The sequence below is a fragment of the Calypte anna genome, chromosome 4A, assembly GCF_003957555.1.
Source record: "Calypte anna isolate BGI_N300 chromosome 4A, bCalAnn1_v1.p, whole genome shotgun sequence".
Classification (NCBI taxonomy): domain Eukaryota; kingdom Metazoa; phylum Chordata; class Aves; order Apodiformes; family Trochilidae; genus Calypte; species Calypte anna.
The window spans coordinates 39,923,414-39,942,212 of NC_044248.1; the positions used below are offsets into that span (position 1 = coordinate 39,923,414).

Sequence of the window (18,799 nt, forward strand, 5' to 3'; positions counted from 1 at the left end):
TATATAAGTAGTAACCAACACATTTGGCCACGGAGAAAAAAGGGTCAGTATAGTGCACACAGACCAAGTTGTCCCTTTGACAGAGTACTTCCTGAACAAGCAGCTGTCATGTGAATTGAGTCTGTTCCTGTCCAGCTGTAGGCCAAACCAGTTTCAAGTCTCAGACTACTCCAAACTTGCTGGCACTTGATGCATGACCACAAGCTAAGCCAGCAGCTGTTTAGAGGGTAACCACAGAGCAGAATGTGTCAGAGGGATAGCTGTACACAGCCCACAAAACTTTACTCTCCACAGGTTTCAGATGCCCGTTTTGGATTTGATCCAGTTTTGATAGTAAGTCACTCGTGTGTACACTCCTGGTTTATTTTCCTTGCCACATTCGTCTCCCCAGCTCACTATTCCCACAAGATACCAGATTCCTCTGGAGTTCGCATGCACCAGTGGCCCACCAGAGTCGCCCTAAAGAGAGAAATGTCAACAGGCAGGAAGAAGGAAAGCAGTGGTCACCTCGCTAATGCAGCAAGCCTCAAATTGTTCTGACTGACAGATGTTTGTTTCTAGACCACAGCTGTCATTCAACCTCCACACAGTTTACTGAAAAGACAGAGACTGACAGCCTATGTCTAATTCGTTCTCTCCCACTCCACATCCTCACATCTCTATTCTCTCACACATGTATAAAGCCCAAGAACCTAAGTGCAGACTCCAGCCCATGAGCCATAAAACTCATTTCCATCTTTCGAGAAACTGAGCCTCGTAGACTTAATCAACATTCCTCAAAGTGTCTTTTATTTCCAGGAAAATTCATCTCCCACCCCACCTATTTCCTGTTTACTGTTAACTATGAAGAGACTTACCTGGCAGGCATCCACCTGCCCTTCCAAGTATCCAGCACACAACATTCCTGGTGTTATTGCTCCACCGTACACCTCTCTTCTATTACAAGTTTCAGTGCCTATAATTTTCACCTCTGCTTGCCGGAGTTGATTAACACCATAGCCTGGAAGGAGAAGTGGCATTAGAATTTCCAGACAGGGTATGCAACCTAAAGCACTCAAGTATTAGGAGTAGCTAGGTTTTCCTACAGCTTCTCTGCCATTACAGGCAATAATGGGACTACTTCTCAGGAGGAAGAGAGTCACCTGTCCCACCCCCTAAAGTCCTTCACTTGTTCCCTTCTCCATCTCCCATCCTCACCAGATGGTTCTTAAGCATACTGGGCAAAGGGATTTGTGGACATGTTTCAGTCTTGAATTCAGTTGTAGCATACAAGATATGTCCTTGCTGTCTTTGGAAAGACCCATTTGCTTAACTGCAATCTAGCTTTGGTCAACCACTACCCACCCTAAGGGTCTACCATGAAACACAACCTCTATGGCTTGATGGCCCATTTGTAGTTCCATAGTCTCTAGCCTCACTGACATGGACTAATCTGAGTGAAACTCACTGAAGTCATTGAATCAGCTGTATCTGGATTAATGACCAGTAAGAGGATAACTGATTAAAACTGCAGTGATATATCCATGACAAAGCTGAATGGTGAGAGAACTCATGTCAGAGCTAAACCCAGAGGGATTGGGCCAGTGGGAACAGAGAACACGATGCATTCAACCAGCACAATGCATGTAGCAACAACAAAAAGCTGCTTTTACTCCTGTAAGGCTTACCTGTAGGATATTTCCCCCATATATTCCAACCCATTGACCAAGCTAAAAAAATATACAGCAAACTAAGTCCATAAGTGTATTAGCACATGCATTTATCAAAAAAAAAGCTGCTTTTATTCCTGTAAGGCCAACCAATAGGGTACTTCCTCCATATTCCAACCCATTGACCAAGCTAAAAAAAAACCCAGCAAACTAAGCCCATAAGTGTATTAGCACATGCATTTATCAAACACCAGGTCTAAGGAACCCAAAATAAACAAAACACTCCCATAAAACTAACAGCAATCTTCTCAGACATGTGTGTGACAGGGCCCAGTAAGACAAGAGACACTCACCATCATTTTTCAGTGCTCCCCAACCTGTGACAAAACAGGAAGTGTTCTCTGGGAAATTGTAAGTTGCTTCAGGAAGACAGACACTGTGCACATCACTCGTGAACTCAATAGCAGAGGCAAGTTCCACAACAGCCACATCATACTCATGATCAAGGACGAAGTCGCTGTACCTTTCATGAATGATAATTCTCCGGACGAGTCTTTTCTGTTTTGGAGGTCTCAGCAGAATTCCAAAGCTGGCAGTCCACCTCCGAGGATCATTTCGTCTGTAAGATACTGGAGGTTATGTCACAGCTACACAAAACAAGATCCTCAAAGCTTTGCCTAATGCATAACAGAGAAGAGCCAAACTTTATGATGTTTCAGCAGATACAGACGTCAGCAATCCGCAAAAATCTCAGAGCACCCAGGAGTCCTAGGGCTTGTAGGATAAGAAACATGCTGATGACTTACCCTCTGAAGCAGTGGGCTGCTGTTACTAGCCATTTGTTGCTGATCACTGATGCACCACAGCGATGGATCCCATCAAGCTGAATACTTGCCTGCCATGGCCATTCCCCCTCCTGGGCACGCTGACCACCGACGATTCTCTCTACTCCTGCGAAGGAAAACGTCTGTCTGCGTATCCCACAGCCTGTCAAAGAAAAGGCAGCTCTGCTTCAGCTGGTTGAGGGAAATCAACATCTTGCTTTGTGAAAGGCCCACATGGCTTGCAGGCACAGGAATAACAGGGTGGTAGGGGTGTCAAGAGACAGTCTTTGCCTAAAGTAGTGCACCCGATAGCAGGGAAACAAAGTGTTGTGGTTAGGAGGATCTCAGGATATATGTGAGGTAAAAAAAAAAAAAAAAAAAAAAAAAAAAAAAAAAAAGAAGTTGGTTGAAGGGTCACCACTTTTTCATTAAGCCAGTTTTCAGACCACACAAGTCCCTGTGTACTCCCATGGGAACTGAAAGTTTCAAATTTGAGACACTCTTTATTTTCTCCAGTTGTAACTGTTTATCTAGTTAAAAATAATAATGAAAAAAGTGTCTCTACAAACTTAGTTTTGGTTGATATTTTACCAGAGCTGGTAAAGGGAGCATACATAACCATTGGTGTGTCTGTGCATTCAAGTACACTCACAGATTATTAGATGCAAAGACATGCACTGAAAATTAACCTAAACATTTACATTCATATATCTTCCACAATTATGGTATGTAAGTTTCATCTGAAGACTACTGTTTTCTTGGTACAGTATGAAAAAAAAATAATATTGTTCATTTGCTTTTGGTTTGGTTTGTTTCCTTCTAGGACTTCTTAAAAATCCAATATAAAAAGACTGAGGAACTCCCACATAAACAACAACCACACCAAGGGAGCTCTAAGCACACATTGCCACCAAAATATACACATCACTTGTGATCTTGTTGAAGGTAGTTTTCCCATTATTTGTAACACCCCACCTGTACATAGCAAAGGCAAGATGAACACAGTCAGCATAGCTTTTAGTGTCACAGAATTGCTGATGACTGGTTTGCAAAAAAAAAAAAAAAATTCACAAAACAAAACAAGAACCCCACCCACAAACTAAGCAAACAAAGGATTTTTTATGGTTACCACCAGGTCAGCCTTGACAACAGCAACAAAAAATAGTGTTCTCCTCCTCCTCCAACACTTTACTTATGGCCATTGTGTCAACAGTGAAAAAAGTTATATGCAAACCAGTTCATTCTCAGAGTCCATTTGAAGATGGAAAGTTAGCTCTCAAAGACTCCAAGACCATACAGGGGAATGATATAGCGCCCTGGCAGGAGAGTTGTGCTGTCTCCTTATTTCCAGAGGAGCTTTAAGACCTCATGGGGGAGCACAGATCAGGAGAGGGACTGAGAACCTCCCACTCTCCCAGGCTGTGTCACTGCCTGACTCTCACTTAGGAGAGCTCTTCTTCCTCTCCCACCCTCTGGCCTTTCCCTGTATATTGCAAGAAGCTCAAATCCAACAGCTATTGCCAAACCTTTCTGCAGGGAGGAGAGAGCAGGAGGGAAAATCCATTTGGAAGGATTCCAGCAATAATCTTGACCCACAGCAACAGCAATCCTTGTGCAAAGCTCACTAACAGCAGCTTACCCCACGTACCCCTCCTTCCCATAATCAACATTAAAGCACATGCTTCCCACCACCCAGTCAGAATGTCTGATTCTGCAAACACTAAAAAGCCAGCCTGACTGACAGAAAAGGAGATGAAGTCTTCCCTGGTTCATGCACATCCCTAGCTTCTGCATCTAAAAATCATAAGTATTTTGTAAAGACAGGACTTATAACACCATATCCCTGGACTGTTTATATAAAGCATTTGTACTTACAGTTGTTTAAAAGGTTATCTCCCTTTTCCCTATTCAACTCTGAAATGAAAAGCAAATGCCACAGTGAGTATCTCTTATACTGCTATGTGATCTAGCACAGACTCCCTCCCTGAACCCAGCAAACACAAATTAAATGGTTTGCACTGCTGCATCAGTGAAAGTATAGTAAAAGGAGTAATTTGCTCTGTTGAAGTGCAGTTAAGCCTCTGTTCCTCACTGAAAGTGTAAAGCAAAAGGATAGATAAGGATACACCTTTGTTGCCTTAGCTCAAAGATAACAGAAGCAGCAGATGAACACAAATAGGTCCAAGCAACATCTATATGTGCTGGCAGCTGTGCACGATACAAACACCTCCATTTGTTCAATTTCAGTATGGCAAGGTAGTCACAGAATCACAGAATCAAGACCTGGAAGATCATCCAGTCCAACCATTAACCTAACTCTGCCAGCCACTAACCTAACTCTACCAAGTCCAAGCTTAAACCATGCTCCTAAGCACCTCATCTGTTTTGAATCAAAACAGTCTTCATAAATCCTCAGTGCTGAGATTGACTGGACCTAAACTGTAATTTCACCAATTTCTTTCCTGCAAAAAGCCCTCTACAAGATTCTGATAGTAACCAGTAATAGATTCATGGAAGAGCATTGCTGCCCAGAGCACTGCCCAGTGTTTTGTTATGAACACTTGCCAGCGCTTAGCAGCAATCTGTTAAATAAGCAAAGGAAATGGCAGGGGGTGGTGAAGGAAGCTGTCTCAGTCTTGCATTTTTTCAATAGTTTGAGAGCTCCTGTCATTGTGTGATTCTGTGACTCTACATTTCAGTTCCTGGTGTTACAGGTTCTTGTCCAATTCACTGTGTGCCTTAAAGTAATCTGTGAAACGACGATTACAAAGTTGGACCTTTTTCTTTTTTGATGAATTGGGTGGCACTACCTCACTGAACAGAGCTAAGTCACACAAAGAGAGTCTCTGATGCAGTGGAGAGTTCACACTCATAGATCAGTGCTAGTATTCTTTAGTCCTTTTTCATGCTACTTCTTTCAAGTTCCCAGGCTGTGAGCCATAAAACAGAACTTTGAGAAGGAAAAACAAGAAAATGAGAAGAGCCCATACTCGCATACTAAAGTGAAGCTCATTACGCTGAGAACAGCAAAGCATGGGGAACAAATACAAAGCTAAGAACACAAACCTAAGGCACTTGCCTGTGAGTCTAAGGGTAGACTGGTCAACATTCAGGGACCTGGAGCTTGTTTGCAGCCTTCTGCGCAAGACGCGGTTGACGTGACCCCAGTTCGTTGCTTTGCTGTCAGCTGAGGCAAATCTAAATACCAAAAGAACAGATGCAAGCACTCCACCAGGATCTGGGCTGCAAACCAACAGAAACAAAATGGTATCATTCTCTCTTTGCTCACTAATCCTCTTTGTTCTGCTTTGCACCGTCTGCCTTCTCTATAGGAGAACAGGTCTGGTCTGCAGAGATGTACAGAACAAACAGCACAGCTGTGCACAAGGATGATGACAGCACGTCAGGAGGCAGCAAAAGGCTTGGTTCTTGCTGTAACAATGAGCAGAAGGAATTTTCTGGGAGCAGTTATAAGTAGGAGAGCTGAGAGGGAGAGGATGAATCACTCCCTATGGCCTTCAAGTGGCACAGGTGGCAGAAGCAAGAATACAGTAAAAACTGTTCAACAGATACATAGCAGGATAATCCTAACAGCCATTCAAAAGACCTCTTTTAGAGCCACAAAAGTTAAAGAGGTCTTCTGGCATTTCTTTCCATTTATTTCACTTGCCTGTTTACTGGCCAGTTAGCTCCATTGTATCTAGAGACAAAAATCTCAGTAATTTGAGTTATCAGGCCATGATCACTTACTATTAGTATAAAATATTGGGTCCAATATTTCAGGCTAACAGTCTAAAGGAAAACCAACTGCAGCCTAGAGGGAAAGACAGCAGAAGTGCCCAGTGCCTCGTTACACAAGGTGCAAACAAATGAAATTTAAAACAATTTCTTGGAAGAGATAGAGTTTGGTCAACCTAAAAGGTGAAAAGAGGTTGTTTGAAGTCTAGCTTCCAAGTTCTGTAATTTGAGTTGATAGATAGTACGGTGGGGCTTGTGGAAGCCTCAACTCTCTATCCAGAAATCTCACAGTGGAATCATATATTCCTTCAGACCTTTTCAGAGAGGGAGGAAAATAGTCACCCTCTGCTGTAGATAGTGCAGAGGATTCAACACCATCTTGAGCTTCCAAAGGAAGCCTTAAATGGAATAAAGAGCAGATTAGGTATGTCTCAAGATCTCTCATCATCTTAACTACTAGTGAAGACTGGGATCACCTAGTAATTCAGTTGCTGTATCACAGCCACAAACAACACAAAAAACAATAAGGCCAAATTCCTCTTTGTTGCTGACCTCTGAGTGACAATCAGCCAAGACTTTGTCATCCTGATGGTATAATTCAAGCATAAACAACCAGACACACTCCATATGGTCGAGGGGTAGGCAGAAAGGATATTCATCACATCCTTGCTTATTCTTAACTTTTACATTACTTACCTTAGACTGAAAACATGGGACCTGATGTACCTTTTACTTAGAAAGGACCCCTTGAATACTGAAGATAGCTGTTAAAGGAAAAGGGTGTGTTAAAATACACTTGTAATATATACATCCTCTCAAGAGAAAAATCTTGTGAGCCTCTGATACACAAGAAAGTGTCTTGAGACCTGAATCTGTACACCAAAGCTATTGCTAAATTTCTGTCAGAGGATGCAAAACCAAATTAAACAGCTGAGTTGGCCAATTTTGCTGTCCCTGTGGGTGTCTGTTCCAGGAGAGGGCTGTTGGAACAGGCAGTACTTGTGCTCACCATCTGCTTGCCCACACTCAGCAGTGCAACTTTAACCCACTACAGCAAGGTGTGGAAGGTAAGGCCAGCCACAGAAGGACAAGGCACAATTACCTCTGACTCTTTATTCCCACTCACACAATCACAGGACTCTTCCATCATAAGTCAGGCAGAGACAGAGAAATAGCTTACCATGGTTTCAATCTCTTCACTCAGGTCTCTGTACTCTTCTGTGGTTTGCCTGTTGTACTGAGGGTTATACTTGACATTGGTGATCAGGAAAGATGCATTGTAATATCGGTTCTGATCTACAGGGGAGAAAAGAGAAGGTGGATGATCTTCTTCAGAAGAATTCAGACATGCACAGCAATTCTCAGAGCATGGGGCATGTAAAGCTGTGACCTTGGCAGCTGTGTGAGTACAGATTTAGAAGTACTTTGAGAAAAAGGGGCTTTGGGCCATCTTGATGCTCCATGGACCAGCTAGGGACTTATTTCTACTTTGAGGACCATTCCAAGTAGCTCTAAATTACACCCACTACAACATTTTTCTGGGGACCATTTTCTCATCAGCCTGAGGTTGGCACATCATGAGACCACAAGCCCACATATGTCCCTTCTGACTCAGCAGACACATTCATTCCTCCCTGGCTGCACTTTGACATGCTTCTGCCCCTCTGAGAGACAGGAGGTCCAGAGCTCTTCACATCCATTCAGCAGTCAGATTAAGTTTAAAATCTAGCTCCTGGGTGAAGGGCAGAGAGGGGGCCTCATAATGCAGAGTTAGTAAAAAGCAAAGACAAGCTGTAGCTCTGCCAGTGCACTGTCTAGTGTCCCAATGCAAACCACAGATTTGTTGAGCTGTGACAGCAACACAATGAGGTCCATCACAGCAGGAAGGCTTTTCAAAACCCCACACACTGATATCTCATACACTGTAAAGGGAATGGATTAGCTTCGTTCCTCTGCTGAATCCATGGAAAGCAGGACTGACTCCTGGGCTCCAAAAAGCCTCTCTCTTACTGGAATATCCTCAGCTAGGGGTACCAAGTTCAGTTTCTGCAAAAATCCTGTTCAAGGCTGTCATTGTTTGAACATGAGGAATTAAAGAAGGGATTTTGGACTCTCAGAAGGGTGGAACACAAAGGGAGGGATCTATCTCCTCCCATTCCCAGCCCATACTCTATAAAGGTTGGGAAGGCCAGCAGCTCCTTCTCTTTCTTCCTGCTTGCTCCTGGCTCTGCTGCTGTTCCCCTGAGCTCCTTTAGTACCAACTCACCACGTGCTGTCCAGAACCCACATCTCATGGGTGCTGGGAAGAGCCATGAACCCCCCACCTCCTGAGTCAGCCTTGCTGGAAGGGGCCTTCAGGCACCTACCCCTGCTGGCATTGAGACCAGGCTGTGTGTATATATATATATATTTGTATATATTTCCAGTTTCACTTTATCCCTTCTGTTATTGTCTTTCCCTTTTCTAGTAAATCTGTCTCCAATTGTTTTCAGTTTCTAACTTAAAATCTCTGGTCTTTATTCCTATTTTATCTTCCCTTGTGTGTGGGGGTTGAGAATAGAGAGTAATTCTGTCCTTAGGTTTGTGGTCTGCCCAAACTGCTAAGCCATGACAGAATAATTGGTGCCCAGCGTGGGCTCAAATTTAAATTTTTCTTTTAACTGAAAAGATTGGAAAGTGGGAAACTGAAAAAGGAAAAATGGGTTTCAAATTGGCGTGGATGAAAGACTTGCTATATACTGTCCTTTTGAATTTACTCATCCATGTGTGTTGTTTTGTATTGTCCCATCTCCCAGCCATTTTCTCTGCTGCTAAAACAGTGACTTCTGTGGGAATGAGTTTGGTTGGGAATTTGACTGGGGAGTTTGGGGGCTCTTTGATGAATGCATTCCCTGTGCAAAATGATTCTGCTCCTTTCTGTGGCAAGCTTGACTGACCACAGTTTGGAGGCCTTAATGTTGGTTGGTGTTACTTGCTTTGGTTATTAAGTAAGTAAGACCAAGCTTACTATGCATGGCCTGAGTACTGGACATATGCCTGGCTTACACAGAAGACTGCTAACCTTTGGTTACCAGGGCAAGATGAGAAACAAAAAGAACCAAGTAAATATTTTTATTATTCTTGCAGGTTTTCTAACAAATTCTATAGCAGATTCTATACCAGGGATGAACTGTATGCCACAATAATCAGACAAGACCACAGGTGCAAGTGAAACACAGATTCCTGAAAACTATGGACAACAAGGAGAGGGATGCACTTACCACGGCACAAAAAAAATGTAACCAAGCCAATGATGAGGGCTAAGGCTACTATCACTGATATAACAATGGCTGCTATCTTCCATGGTTCCATACACTTTGTTTCTCTGGCCATCTGAAGCACCACCTATAATGAAGAAAACAACATTGAGAAATTCAACTCTAGTACATAGACAATAACTCAGATTGACCCAAATTATACGGCTTAGTTCTGCTGACAAACCTCAGAGTGAGGTAGGCTGGGGAGAACCTCTGGACCCTTCAGTTCTGAGATTCTGTTCAAACCAGGTCTCCCGACAGCAGGTTGTGCCAGGCTTTGCCCAGTTAAGTTGTTTTTGTATCTCCAAGGACAGAGATCCTCCAATCTCTCAGAAGTCCTGGACCGGTCTCTTACCACCCTTTTTCTTTATATTTAGTCAGAATTCCCTGTGTTCTTACTTGTCTCCATTGCCTCATATGCATCCCTGAGAAAAGCCTAGAGTGGTGCAGGTATTGCTATTAGAGACAATTTCCCATCAAGAAATATTACATGGATTTCAAGTGCAGGTGTCTGCCCACGCAGGTGCTTGGATATTTAGTGATTCATGACTGATGAAATAACTTCTGCACCAAGGATACTCTTGGCTACTGGAGATGCCACATAACACACAGCTTTGAGTTATTTTAGTTGGTATGAGTAGCAAGACTTATTGATTTCCTACAGGGTTTGGGTTTCATTACACCAAACCTGCACACATGTTGTAAGAGACCACATCCTGTCTCCTGCCAGACAATCTCTCAGAGATTGACAGGGAGAGAGAAATAGCTACTTGTGTGCAAACGTGATATGGAAACAAGATCCAGACTTAGTGACTCACTGAAAACCAACAGCAGACCTGTAAAAGGGTTGGGAACTTGACTCACCTATGGACAAAGGCACATAAGCCTTTCTCCTCCACTTATGTCCTGCTATGTAAAATTAAGCAAGAGAACATAAGGAAAACTCCATTTTTGCGCATGTCCCCAGTAGCTTTGTTGTAGGATGATGCAAAGCCTTAAGCACAATTATTTCAGATCCCCGGTAATTCCACAGTACACTATGTAGTAATTATTGTCATGCCATGTACTGAGTCTCTAAATCATGGTTGACATTCGTACAGGGTATCAGAAAAACACATGAGATAATCTCTTGAAGGTGCCTGGGGTGACAAATGGCAGTAGCCAGCTCTGGGGAGGACAGACTCAGCTGGCTACTCACCATGCTGCTTTACACCCACTGATTCATGTTTGTATTGCTGTGGATCAGACACACTAAATGGTTTTTTTTCCCCCTTTTTAGGCTTAGACCACAGCCATTTCTGAGCAACATCTGAGAAAATGGGGGCAGGAAGGGGTAGAAAGGAGGGCAGAAAGAATAAACTCTTGGTAAGTTTTCTGACAAGCGGGTGGCAAATAAGAAATCACAGTGAAATCAGAGCAAGATAGCAGGAAAGGCTCCATCTGAGGAAATGAGATGAGGTGGTGGATGAGCAGTGAAGGTGAGAGTATGATGAACAAATCCAACACAGCAAAGTGAAGTGGTGGGAAAGCAGAATGGAGTTATGCACTCTGCCCTGTGGACAAGAAAGCTGAACAAAGCTACAAGGAAGAGATGGTAAGAAAGGAAAACCAGAGAGAGGGAAAGGGTAGGAGGGAGAAAGAGGAGAGGAAAGGGGGGAGGAGCGGGGAGAGGAAAAAAAGAGAGATAAAAAAAAGAGAGGGAAAAAAGAGAGGGGAAAAAAGAGAGGGAAAAAGAGAGGGAAAAAGAGAGGGAAAAAGAGAGGGAAAAAGAGAGGGAAAAAGAGAGGGAAAAAGAGAGGGAAAAAGAGAGGGAAAAAGAGAGGGAAAAAGAGAGGGAAAAAGAGAGGGAAAAAGAGAGGGAAAAAGAGAGGGAAAAAGAGAGGGAAAAAGAGAGGGAAAAAGAGAGGGAAAAAGAGAGGGAAAAAGAGAGGGAAAAAGAGAGGGAAAAAGAGAGGAAAAAGAGAGGAAAAAAGAGAGGAAAAAAGAGAGGAAAAAGAGAGGGAAAAAGAGAGGGAAAAAGAGAGGGGAAAAAGAGAGGGAAAAAGAGAGGGAAAAAGAGAGGGAAAAGAGAGGGAAAAAGAGAGGGAAAAAGAGAGGGAAAAAGAGAGGGAAAAAGAGAGGGAAAAAGAGAGGGAAAAGAGAGGGAAAAAGAGAGGGAAAAAGAGAGGGAAAAAGAGAGGGAAAAAGAGAGGGAAAAGAGAGGAAAAAGAGAGGAAAAAAGAGAGGAAAAAAGAGAGGAAAAAAGAGAGGAAAAAAGAGAGGAAAAAAGAGAGGAAAAAAGGGAGAAAAAAAATAGAGAAAAAAAGAGAAAAAAAAAATAGAGAGAAAAAAAGAGAGAAAAAAGAGAAAAAACAGCCAAAGAGGAAACAGCTGAAAGATTTTCACACAGTGAAGTTGGGATTAGCAAATAACTGGGAAGTTGGAAGAAACTCAGAGTTTAATTTTCTCATACAAGAGCTTGGTTTTGCAGAGTGCTGGCAGGCACCCTAGTCCATTACTTAAGGAAAGCAGGCAACTTTCTACCCACTCAAACAGGTGGCATACTAGAAAGAAAAAGCTGAACAGTATAGCTTCAGCCAGCATCACAGCTGCAGGTGGATGAAAGCAGCAGCTTAGTGTTACCAAAATACACAAGACAGGTGACCAGAATTATGTTTCTTCTTCAGAGTCACCTGCTACAGAGCAGCTTAGCATCTCTCCTTCTTTTGTGCCTGCTTTACTGGGGCAAAGCTCTGTCCTGGCAGTGCTCTCCCACAGTATAGCTGTCTCCCCACTGTAGGAGTCTGAAAGTCCGGGCTGGCCAAGATTACTTTCTTTGGAAGCTGCAAGTTGCAATAAGCACATAATATACACACATTAGAGGTGTGGCTAGTTCTATGGAGGCCTTGACTTCTCTCCATTTAGACCTTCACCATCTGCATTACTACCCCTGAGGGTTTATCAGATGCAGAGATTCAGAGTAAAACCTAAGATGAGCAGGACTGCCCTGCCTCAGCTTCTTTAACATGCTGCAGCCTCCCATGAGACATTCCCATCCTCATCCCCCAGCTCATGGTCTTTCACTGACCTAACTCATGGAATTTCAGCATAACCTCATCATGGACAGCCAATTACTGCCCTTGAGAGCAGGCACCTTGGCTAATAAGAGCCCACTATAGTAATAGGTCTCTGTCCCTCCTTAGCTGACCACCTCTCCTGTTTTAAAGGTTTTTGTTTAGCATCTGACTTTCCTCTCCAGCCTGTACCCTCGCCATCAGTGTCAACCAGACTGGTTCCCTGTTCTTCAGCTGTCCTCACCCCAGTGCACTTCCAGATGAACAGCAAGCAGAGCAACCCCCCCCAACTCCACTCCCCACTGCTCTTGACACAGCCTGACAGCACATGGCAGGCTCTGCAGATACTGAAGCAACAGCCCTCCTGTTTCACAACCACTGGCTTTCCTGAACTGTACATAGACATATTTCCTCCAGACATGGCCTCATGCCTAAGCTACAAAAGCTTCAGACTCACTCTTGAAAAATGAGCGTCTTGCTGCCTGTGGAACTCGTGCTCCAACAAGTAGCACTGTGCTCAACTTCAATCTGTCTTTTTTTGTAAAAAAACCACCAGGTAAATTGACAAACACTGGGGACACAGAGCCCCTTCTCCTCCACTCTTTCAGACCTGCAACAGAAATGGATCCCTTAAGAAGTGCTGCAGTGCTGAGGGAAATGGAAACATGGCAGATGAGGAATAAAAACGACATCTACTTCTGATACTGATTTCACTTTAAATTCTTTTAAGAAAAGAGTTTAAAGGAAGCACTTCCATGTATCTCTACATTCATATAGGCAATTAATTTGTATGTAGGATATACAAATTAAGGTGGAAATACCTCTTCAAAACCCAATCAGTTTCCTCCTTTTAGCAGGATGCACTTGACTTCTATCTTGCTAAGATAAGTAACAGACCAGGAAAAAAATCTCTTGTGTAGTGGAAGCACCAAGTCTCACCACCTCCCAGAGTGTTCTGTATGAATCCTTCAGCTGAGATGCTGGTGTCCAAACTCTGCTCAGCAGCTCCCTTTTTTTTGGGGGGGGGGGTTGTCTATTTAATCAGCAGCCATGCAAGTCACCAGTGCAGAAGGCTCAGGAAAGAAAAACTCTCCTGATTTTAACTTTTTAGGAAATATCTAATCTTTTTCTACCCATTTCAGGAATCAGCATGAATGCAGGGAGCAGATGGCCTTGTTTGGCCCCAAATCAGCTATCCTTTACTCTCTGAAAGACAGCTCAAATGCAGGCATCACCAAATGTGTATTGCTTGGATTAGAGCACAACATATTTCCAGTAGTGCCTTCAACACTGCCATGCCAGGGTCTGTACTCATAAAACAAAACACTCCCAACTAGGTCTGGTTTTGAGCCTGACACCTACTAGGATGTTTAGTGAATGACAGTTCTTGCTCAGATTATGTCCACTCAATGCATTCAGTCATTTATCACACACATCACACCTTCAAATGCCTTCTTCACCCCCATGGCCTTTTTTTAGCTTTTTGATGTCATACCATGGAGGGCAGGATTGTCATGCTCTACCAGAATAACCGCCAGGGATTCCTGTGCCTGGGACACAGGAATGGTCCTCTCTGCACTCTAGTAACCAAGAAAACTCTACTCCACCCAGAAACACTGATCCTCTACAGTGCTGATTAATGCAGAGATGATCTCATCACCTTCAACCACAGATGCATTCTTGCTTTCTTCCTGTGGCAGAGACACTGCTCAATTCTCCTCAAAAGGCCCCCAATACCACAGCTCTCTGTGTAGATGCCTTCCATTCCTGACATTTCCTTCCAACCTGACATTTCTTGCTTCCTTACATGACACATTTTGATTTTTTTTTTACTGCTTAACCTCTAGTAAGCTGTGAATTAACTCCTAGGGAGACAGAGAAGGGAATCCAGGTAACACCAATGCATTCATTCCCCAGCACAGGTGAGGATAAATTTCATTCCTCAAGAGCAAACCTTAACAAGAGATCAGAAGCTAGAATCCACTGGGAGATCTTGAAGACTCCTCTCTGCTCTGAAAAACACCTCCTCATGGTCTGTGTATAGCAGCTTTTGGGCTGCAGTGAATTAGAAAGAAGTTCTAAAACCACGATCTTTTAGTTCTCTTCAAAAGTTCTTATCTTGGCAATACTATGGATGAACATTGGACCTCCTCCAACAATCCCTGTTCTCACTTAAAACATGTTTCATTCCCAGGCAGTCCAAGACAGCCCATAGATATAGCAGCATCTGATAGTTTAATATCACAATTCATTTGGGTCTGGCAATGCAAACTATTAAGTTTCCTAGTTTATACACCTTGGCTCTAAGCCATAGGATGTGTTTTGATCACTAAAAAGTTATTCCATACTGCAAAAAATCAATTCAAGTGAACTAGTTTGGAAATGGCTACATTTATATAGTTATTTTAAACACAAAGTTGTATTTATAGAGAGATATATTAAATCAAGCCTCAATACAGGATACTTTACTAAGTGAAATACAACTAGAAGTAAAGCTACATTAGTAGATGTTGGCACATTAGGAAGAAGAGTTTTACTGAAATTTGACAAGCCTAAAATTTGCCTTTCTTGGGAAACCACAAAGGAAACAAGCAGGATTTCAGGTTGGATTTCTGCTTAGCTTCAAATTAATTCTTTACTTCAAATTTGGAACAAAGGCAAAACAAACACAATACACGGGTGACAAGCTGGTTTTCCTCTCTCATCCTGTACCACAATCCCTAAAGGTTTCTGTATTCATTTACAATGCAAGTAGTAAAATGTTCAGCTCTCACCTCTGCCTGACAGGATTTGATTCACTATATTGACCTTATCCATCTCTTCTGGTTGAGCTACTGTGTTTTATCAAAACCTCAGTAAGAATAATACCAGAGAACTGATCAGAAAGTGCCTATCATTTTTGTCCTAAGAAAAGGCTCAATAGAGCTGCTGGATAAGCAGGGAACAGCTGCCCTATTTTGTTTTACAGATCTGCCCCTGACATTTTTTATTTCTTAAGCTAAGCTCTCATACCACCCTGACCTAGATTTAGTTTCAGATGAATCTAGACTGATTTTTGGCACCAACTGTTTACTGAAGGCTGCTTTGCCTCATTTTACACAGAAGAAAACATGCAGTCTCTTCTAATTTGCTGCTGTCTTCCTATAATAAATTTATTATATTTTTTTATTATTATATATTGATATTCCAATCCTCTTATAAGACCCAGTGGCAGAGCTTGGGTGGCACAACTGCTGATCAGGGTCTACCTACACTTACAGCCACAAGCAGTTTTTCCATTTGAAGATGGATTCAGGCACATCTCTACCATCTCTCTTTCTAGAAACAGGACCTTCCACGAGACAACAGATCTCCTGGCTTGGTGAATGCTATTTGAAAAATTGCTGTCTACCTGAAGCTATCTACCTTGGTGGGGTGGTTGGAAATGGCAGTGACTGAAATACATCTGGGCTTACCAAAAGCAAAGGGTAACAAAGCGAGGTTTACTAATTCCATTCCTACCTTTGCTACAAGCAGTCACACCAACCTAACACTTGTCCTCTCTTCTTCAGGCACACTCAGGACTAAGAGAATGGAACAACAACCTCTGCTACTTTGGATACTGAAACAGAAGCAGCTAGCACCTGCCTAAGCACTCCAAGGCCCTTGTTTACATGAGGCCAGGTACCTACCAACCTGTATCACTCATTTTTTGAATCTCCCAAAGCAATTCCAATACACCGAAAGCCTTCCAAACATTGAAGGGATCTGCTGAGAGAAACAAAATGTGTGTGTTCTTCTATGCGTCACGCTGAATCAGCTTGATCTCCCCACACCCTTGATCATCCCACAAAAACAGTAGGTGCTGCATGCCACCCCTCTGCAGTCAGATAAAGCATCACTAATGTTTTTGCTACTGACTAATTGAGCTCCTCCCCTTAACCATCGAATTCTACCAAGGTCTTGCTGTTTCCCAGAAGCACACTTCAGCCAGGCAAAGACAACAGCTCCAAATACTCTTCTGGTCATTTGCATCAAGATTCAAGGGCAGTATTCAGTCTTTAGGATGGGTTAACTCGGAGATTACCAGTAACTATATCCATGATGCTCATGAAGGTTTTCCTGATTACTTGATCACCTTTGAAATCAGCACAAAAGGTTTCTTGTTCCTTACTCTCTCATCTGTTTTGCTTATAGCTTTTGGGAAGTTACAAGCTCTTTCATTGTTGGGATAGAGCTGGCCTCCCATACTACTACAACAGACAACAGTGTGTGGGACATAACTGTAATGTTGACCACTGAAATATCCTGGATCAATAACACATCTTCCTACAGTTGACTGCCACAGTCAACATCTTGAGAAAGACTCCCTTGTTCTGAAACAAGCTTTAGTAGGACTAGGAGGGATACTAACTACATAAGTGTCTTACAATCTACAGGAACTTGTGAGAGGCCATCAGAATGTAAAGGAAATACCAGTTCCTGGCCATTTTTTGCAAGTTTAGGATAAGGTTCTGTGACTTCAACATCAATTTTATCTCTCAGATTTCCATTTTCAGCTGCATTGGCCATAGACCATATCTTATTCTTTTAGTTTGCAGTCACAGAATACCGCAGTAGATGTCTGCTTTTCAGACTATGAAAATAGCTCTGCCCTCTTTTCCTCCCTCCCTCCCTCCCTCCATCCCACTTTGACAGCTAGAAATCCATTCCAGAAGTGAGACAAAAACCAAGCAGTTACATCCTTTGTGAGTCTGCAGTTTTATTTTCATACCAAGGGTGAGTGAAAACGATTCGGTGCATTTCAAAGCTGATTCTGCTCAGATCAACACTTCACTGTCTGCATACAAAGCCAGTGAAAATAAACAAGAGCACAAAAAGCTACTTTTACCCACTTCACTCCACTCCACTGACTGTCTTGTGCCATGCTATTAGCTCAGCAGTTGTGACAGCAACACATCCTAGCCACAATAGCACAAACAGCTGATCAGAGTCAGGGCGCAGTGAAATGACCATCACATGCTCTTCACAACAGCCTTCAGTGGCCATAAGCTACCACACTGTGCTGTAGAGGAGCTGGAGACTTCTGAAAACAAAGGCATTTTAGGTGAGGAGAAAGGATGAAACACCAGAAGAATTTCTGATAGATGGAAGGCAGCTCAAGTCAGAAGTAAGCTCTCTGAGCTACTGCCATTCTCCCACACCCTTGGTCAAAGCTCAAACTGCCCAATAAATCCACGCAGGATACAGCCACGCTGCCCAAACTACCAAGGAGCAAGTCAGAAGGCTGTGGCACTTACCTCTAGATACCACAGAGAGGTCAGCAAGCAGCTCTTCTGCCTGGGAGATCCACTGTCCTGAACGCCACAATGCACTGTGCAGCATCTCAGCATAGACTTGGGGCTTTATCTCCCCAATTAGGAAAGAAAGGAGTCATAGGCAAGTCAAAACAAGTCCAGCAAGTCTCAGTGACAGAGGCTTATCCAGTAACATGATTACTCCCCTAAAACAATAACAATACACTTCTTTCATCACACCTTTCATCCAGGAATCCCAAAGCCTTTTCAGAGCATTAACTACACCCTGCAACACCCCAAATCAGAAGAGCCATGAAAATTTTGCAAGGACGCAGAGTTTATTTCCTTCTTTGGTATAATTAACAAATCAGAAATTATGGGCAGCACCAATGCAGAAAAATTTGCATGTTCTAAAAAGACAATGTTCAGTCCCAGGCTAGATATGGAACAGACATAAATTGATGAAGATTTGGTGGCATGTGGCTATTAACTCCCTTGAGCTTCTTTGAAACTGGTCATTTGGCCAGAAAAGGATTTGCCCCCATAACAACAGCTACATGGAAATTTGTCATTCTTCTTTAACTCATTAGATGTTCACTTTAATTGTGGCCACATAGCCACACACACATTTCTGTCCTTGAATAATTCTTCTAGGCTAAAAATATTTGCAGGCTGTCTGGATAAGCATGTCTACTTGTGCTAGTTACAGCAAGCTAATTGGCAAGTCAATTAACACAAGCACAAACTCTAAAGTAGAATTTCTCCATCTTTTCTTGGCAACCCTTTTTTCAGTTTTGACTTTTCTCAGTTCCATCAAACTTCACAGAAGATACATATCACCACACAGCCTTACACACAGATTTGGTTTAGAAGGCAAATACAGAAGACAGAACATCCCAACAAGATACATGTGTGGCACATATTTGCTTTGCTTCCATAAAATTTCTAACATCTAGGGACTCT

General features: G+C 42.7%; 1 protein-coding gene across 1 annotated transcript; it reads right to left on the reverse strand.

Annotated features, from left to right (window-relative positions):
- Window positions 1-297: 297 nt before the first annotated feature.
- Window positions 298-17,932, reverse strand: LOC103533703 (transmembrane protease serine 11E-like). Its single transcript, XM_030449866.1, has 12 exons — window positions 17,840-17,932; window positions 17,601-17,622; window positions 17,454-17,500; window positions 9,472-9,595; window positions 7,392-7,507; window positions 6,908-6,975; window positions 5,553-5,716; window positions 4,349-4,387; window positions 2,456-2,636; window positions 2,003-2,268; window positions 858-1,000; window positions 298-459 (listed from the first exon to the last, which is right to left on the reverse strand). Exons 1-12 carry the CDS (start codon window positions 17,930-17,932, stop codon window positions 298-300), a joined length of 1,425 nt encoding a protein of 474 aa, XP_030305726.1.
- Between the last annotated feature and the right edge of the window lie 867 nt (window positions 17,933-18,799).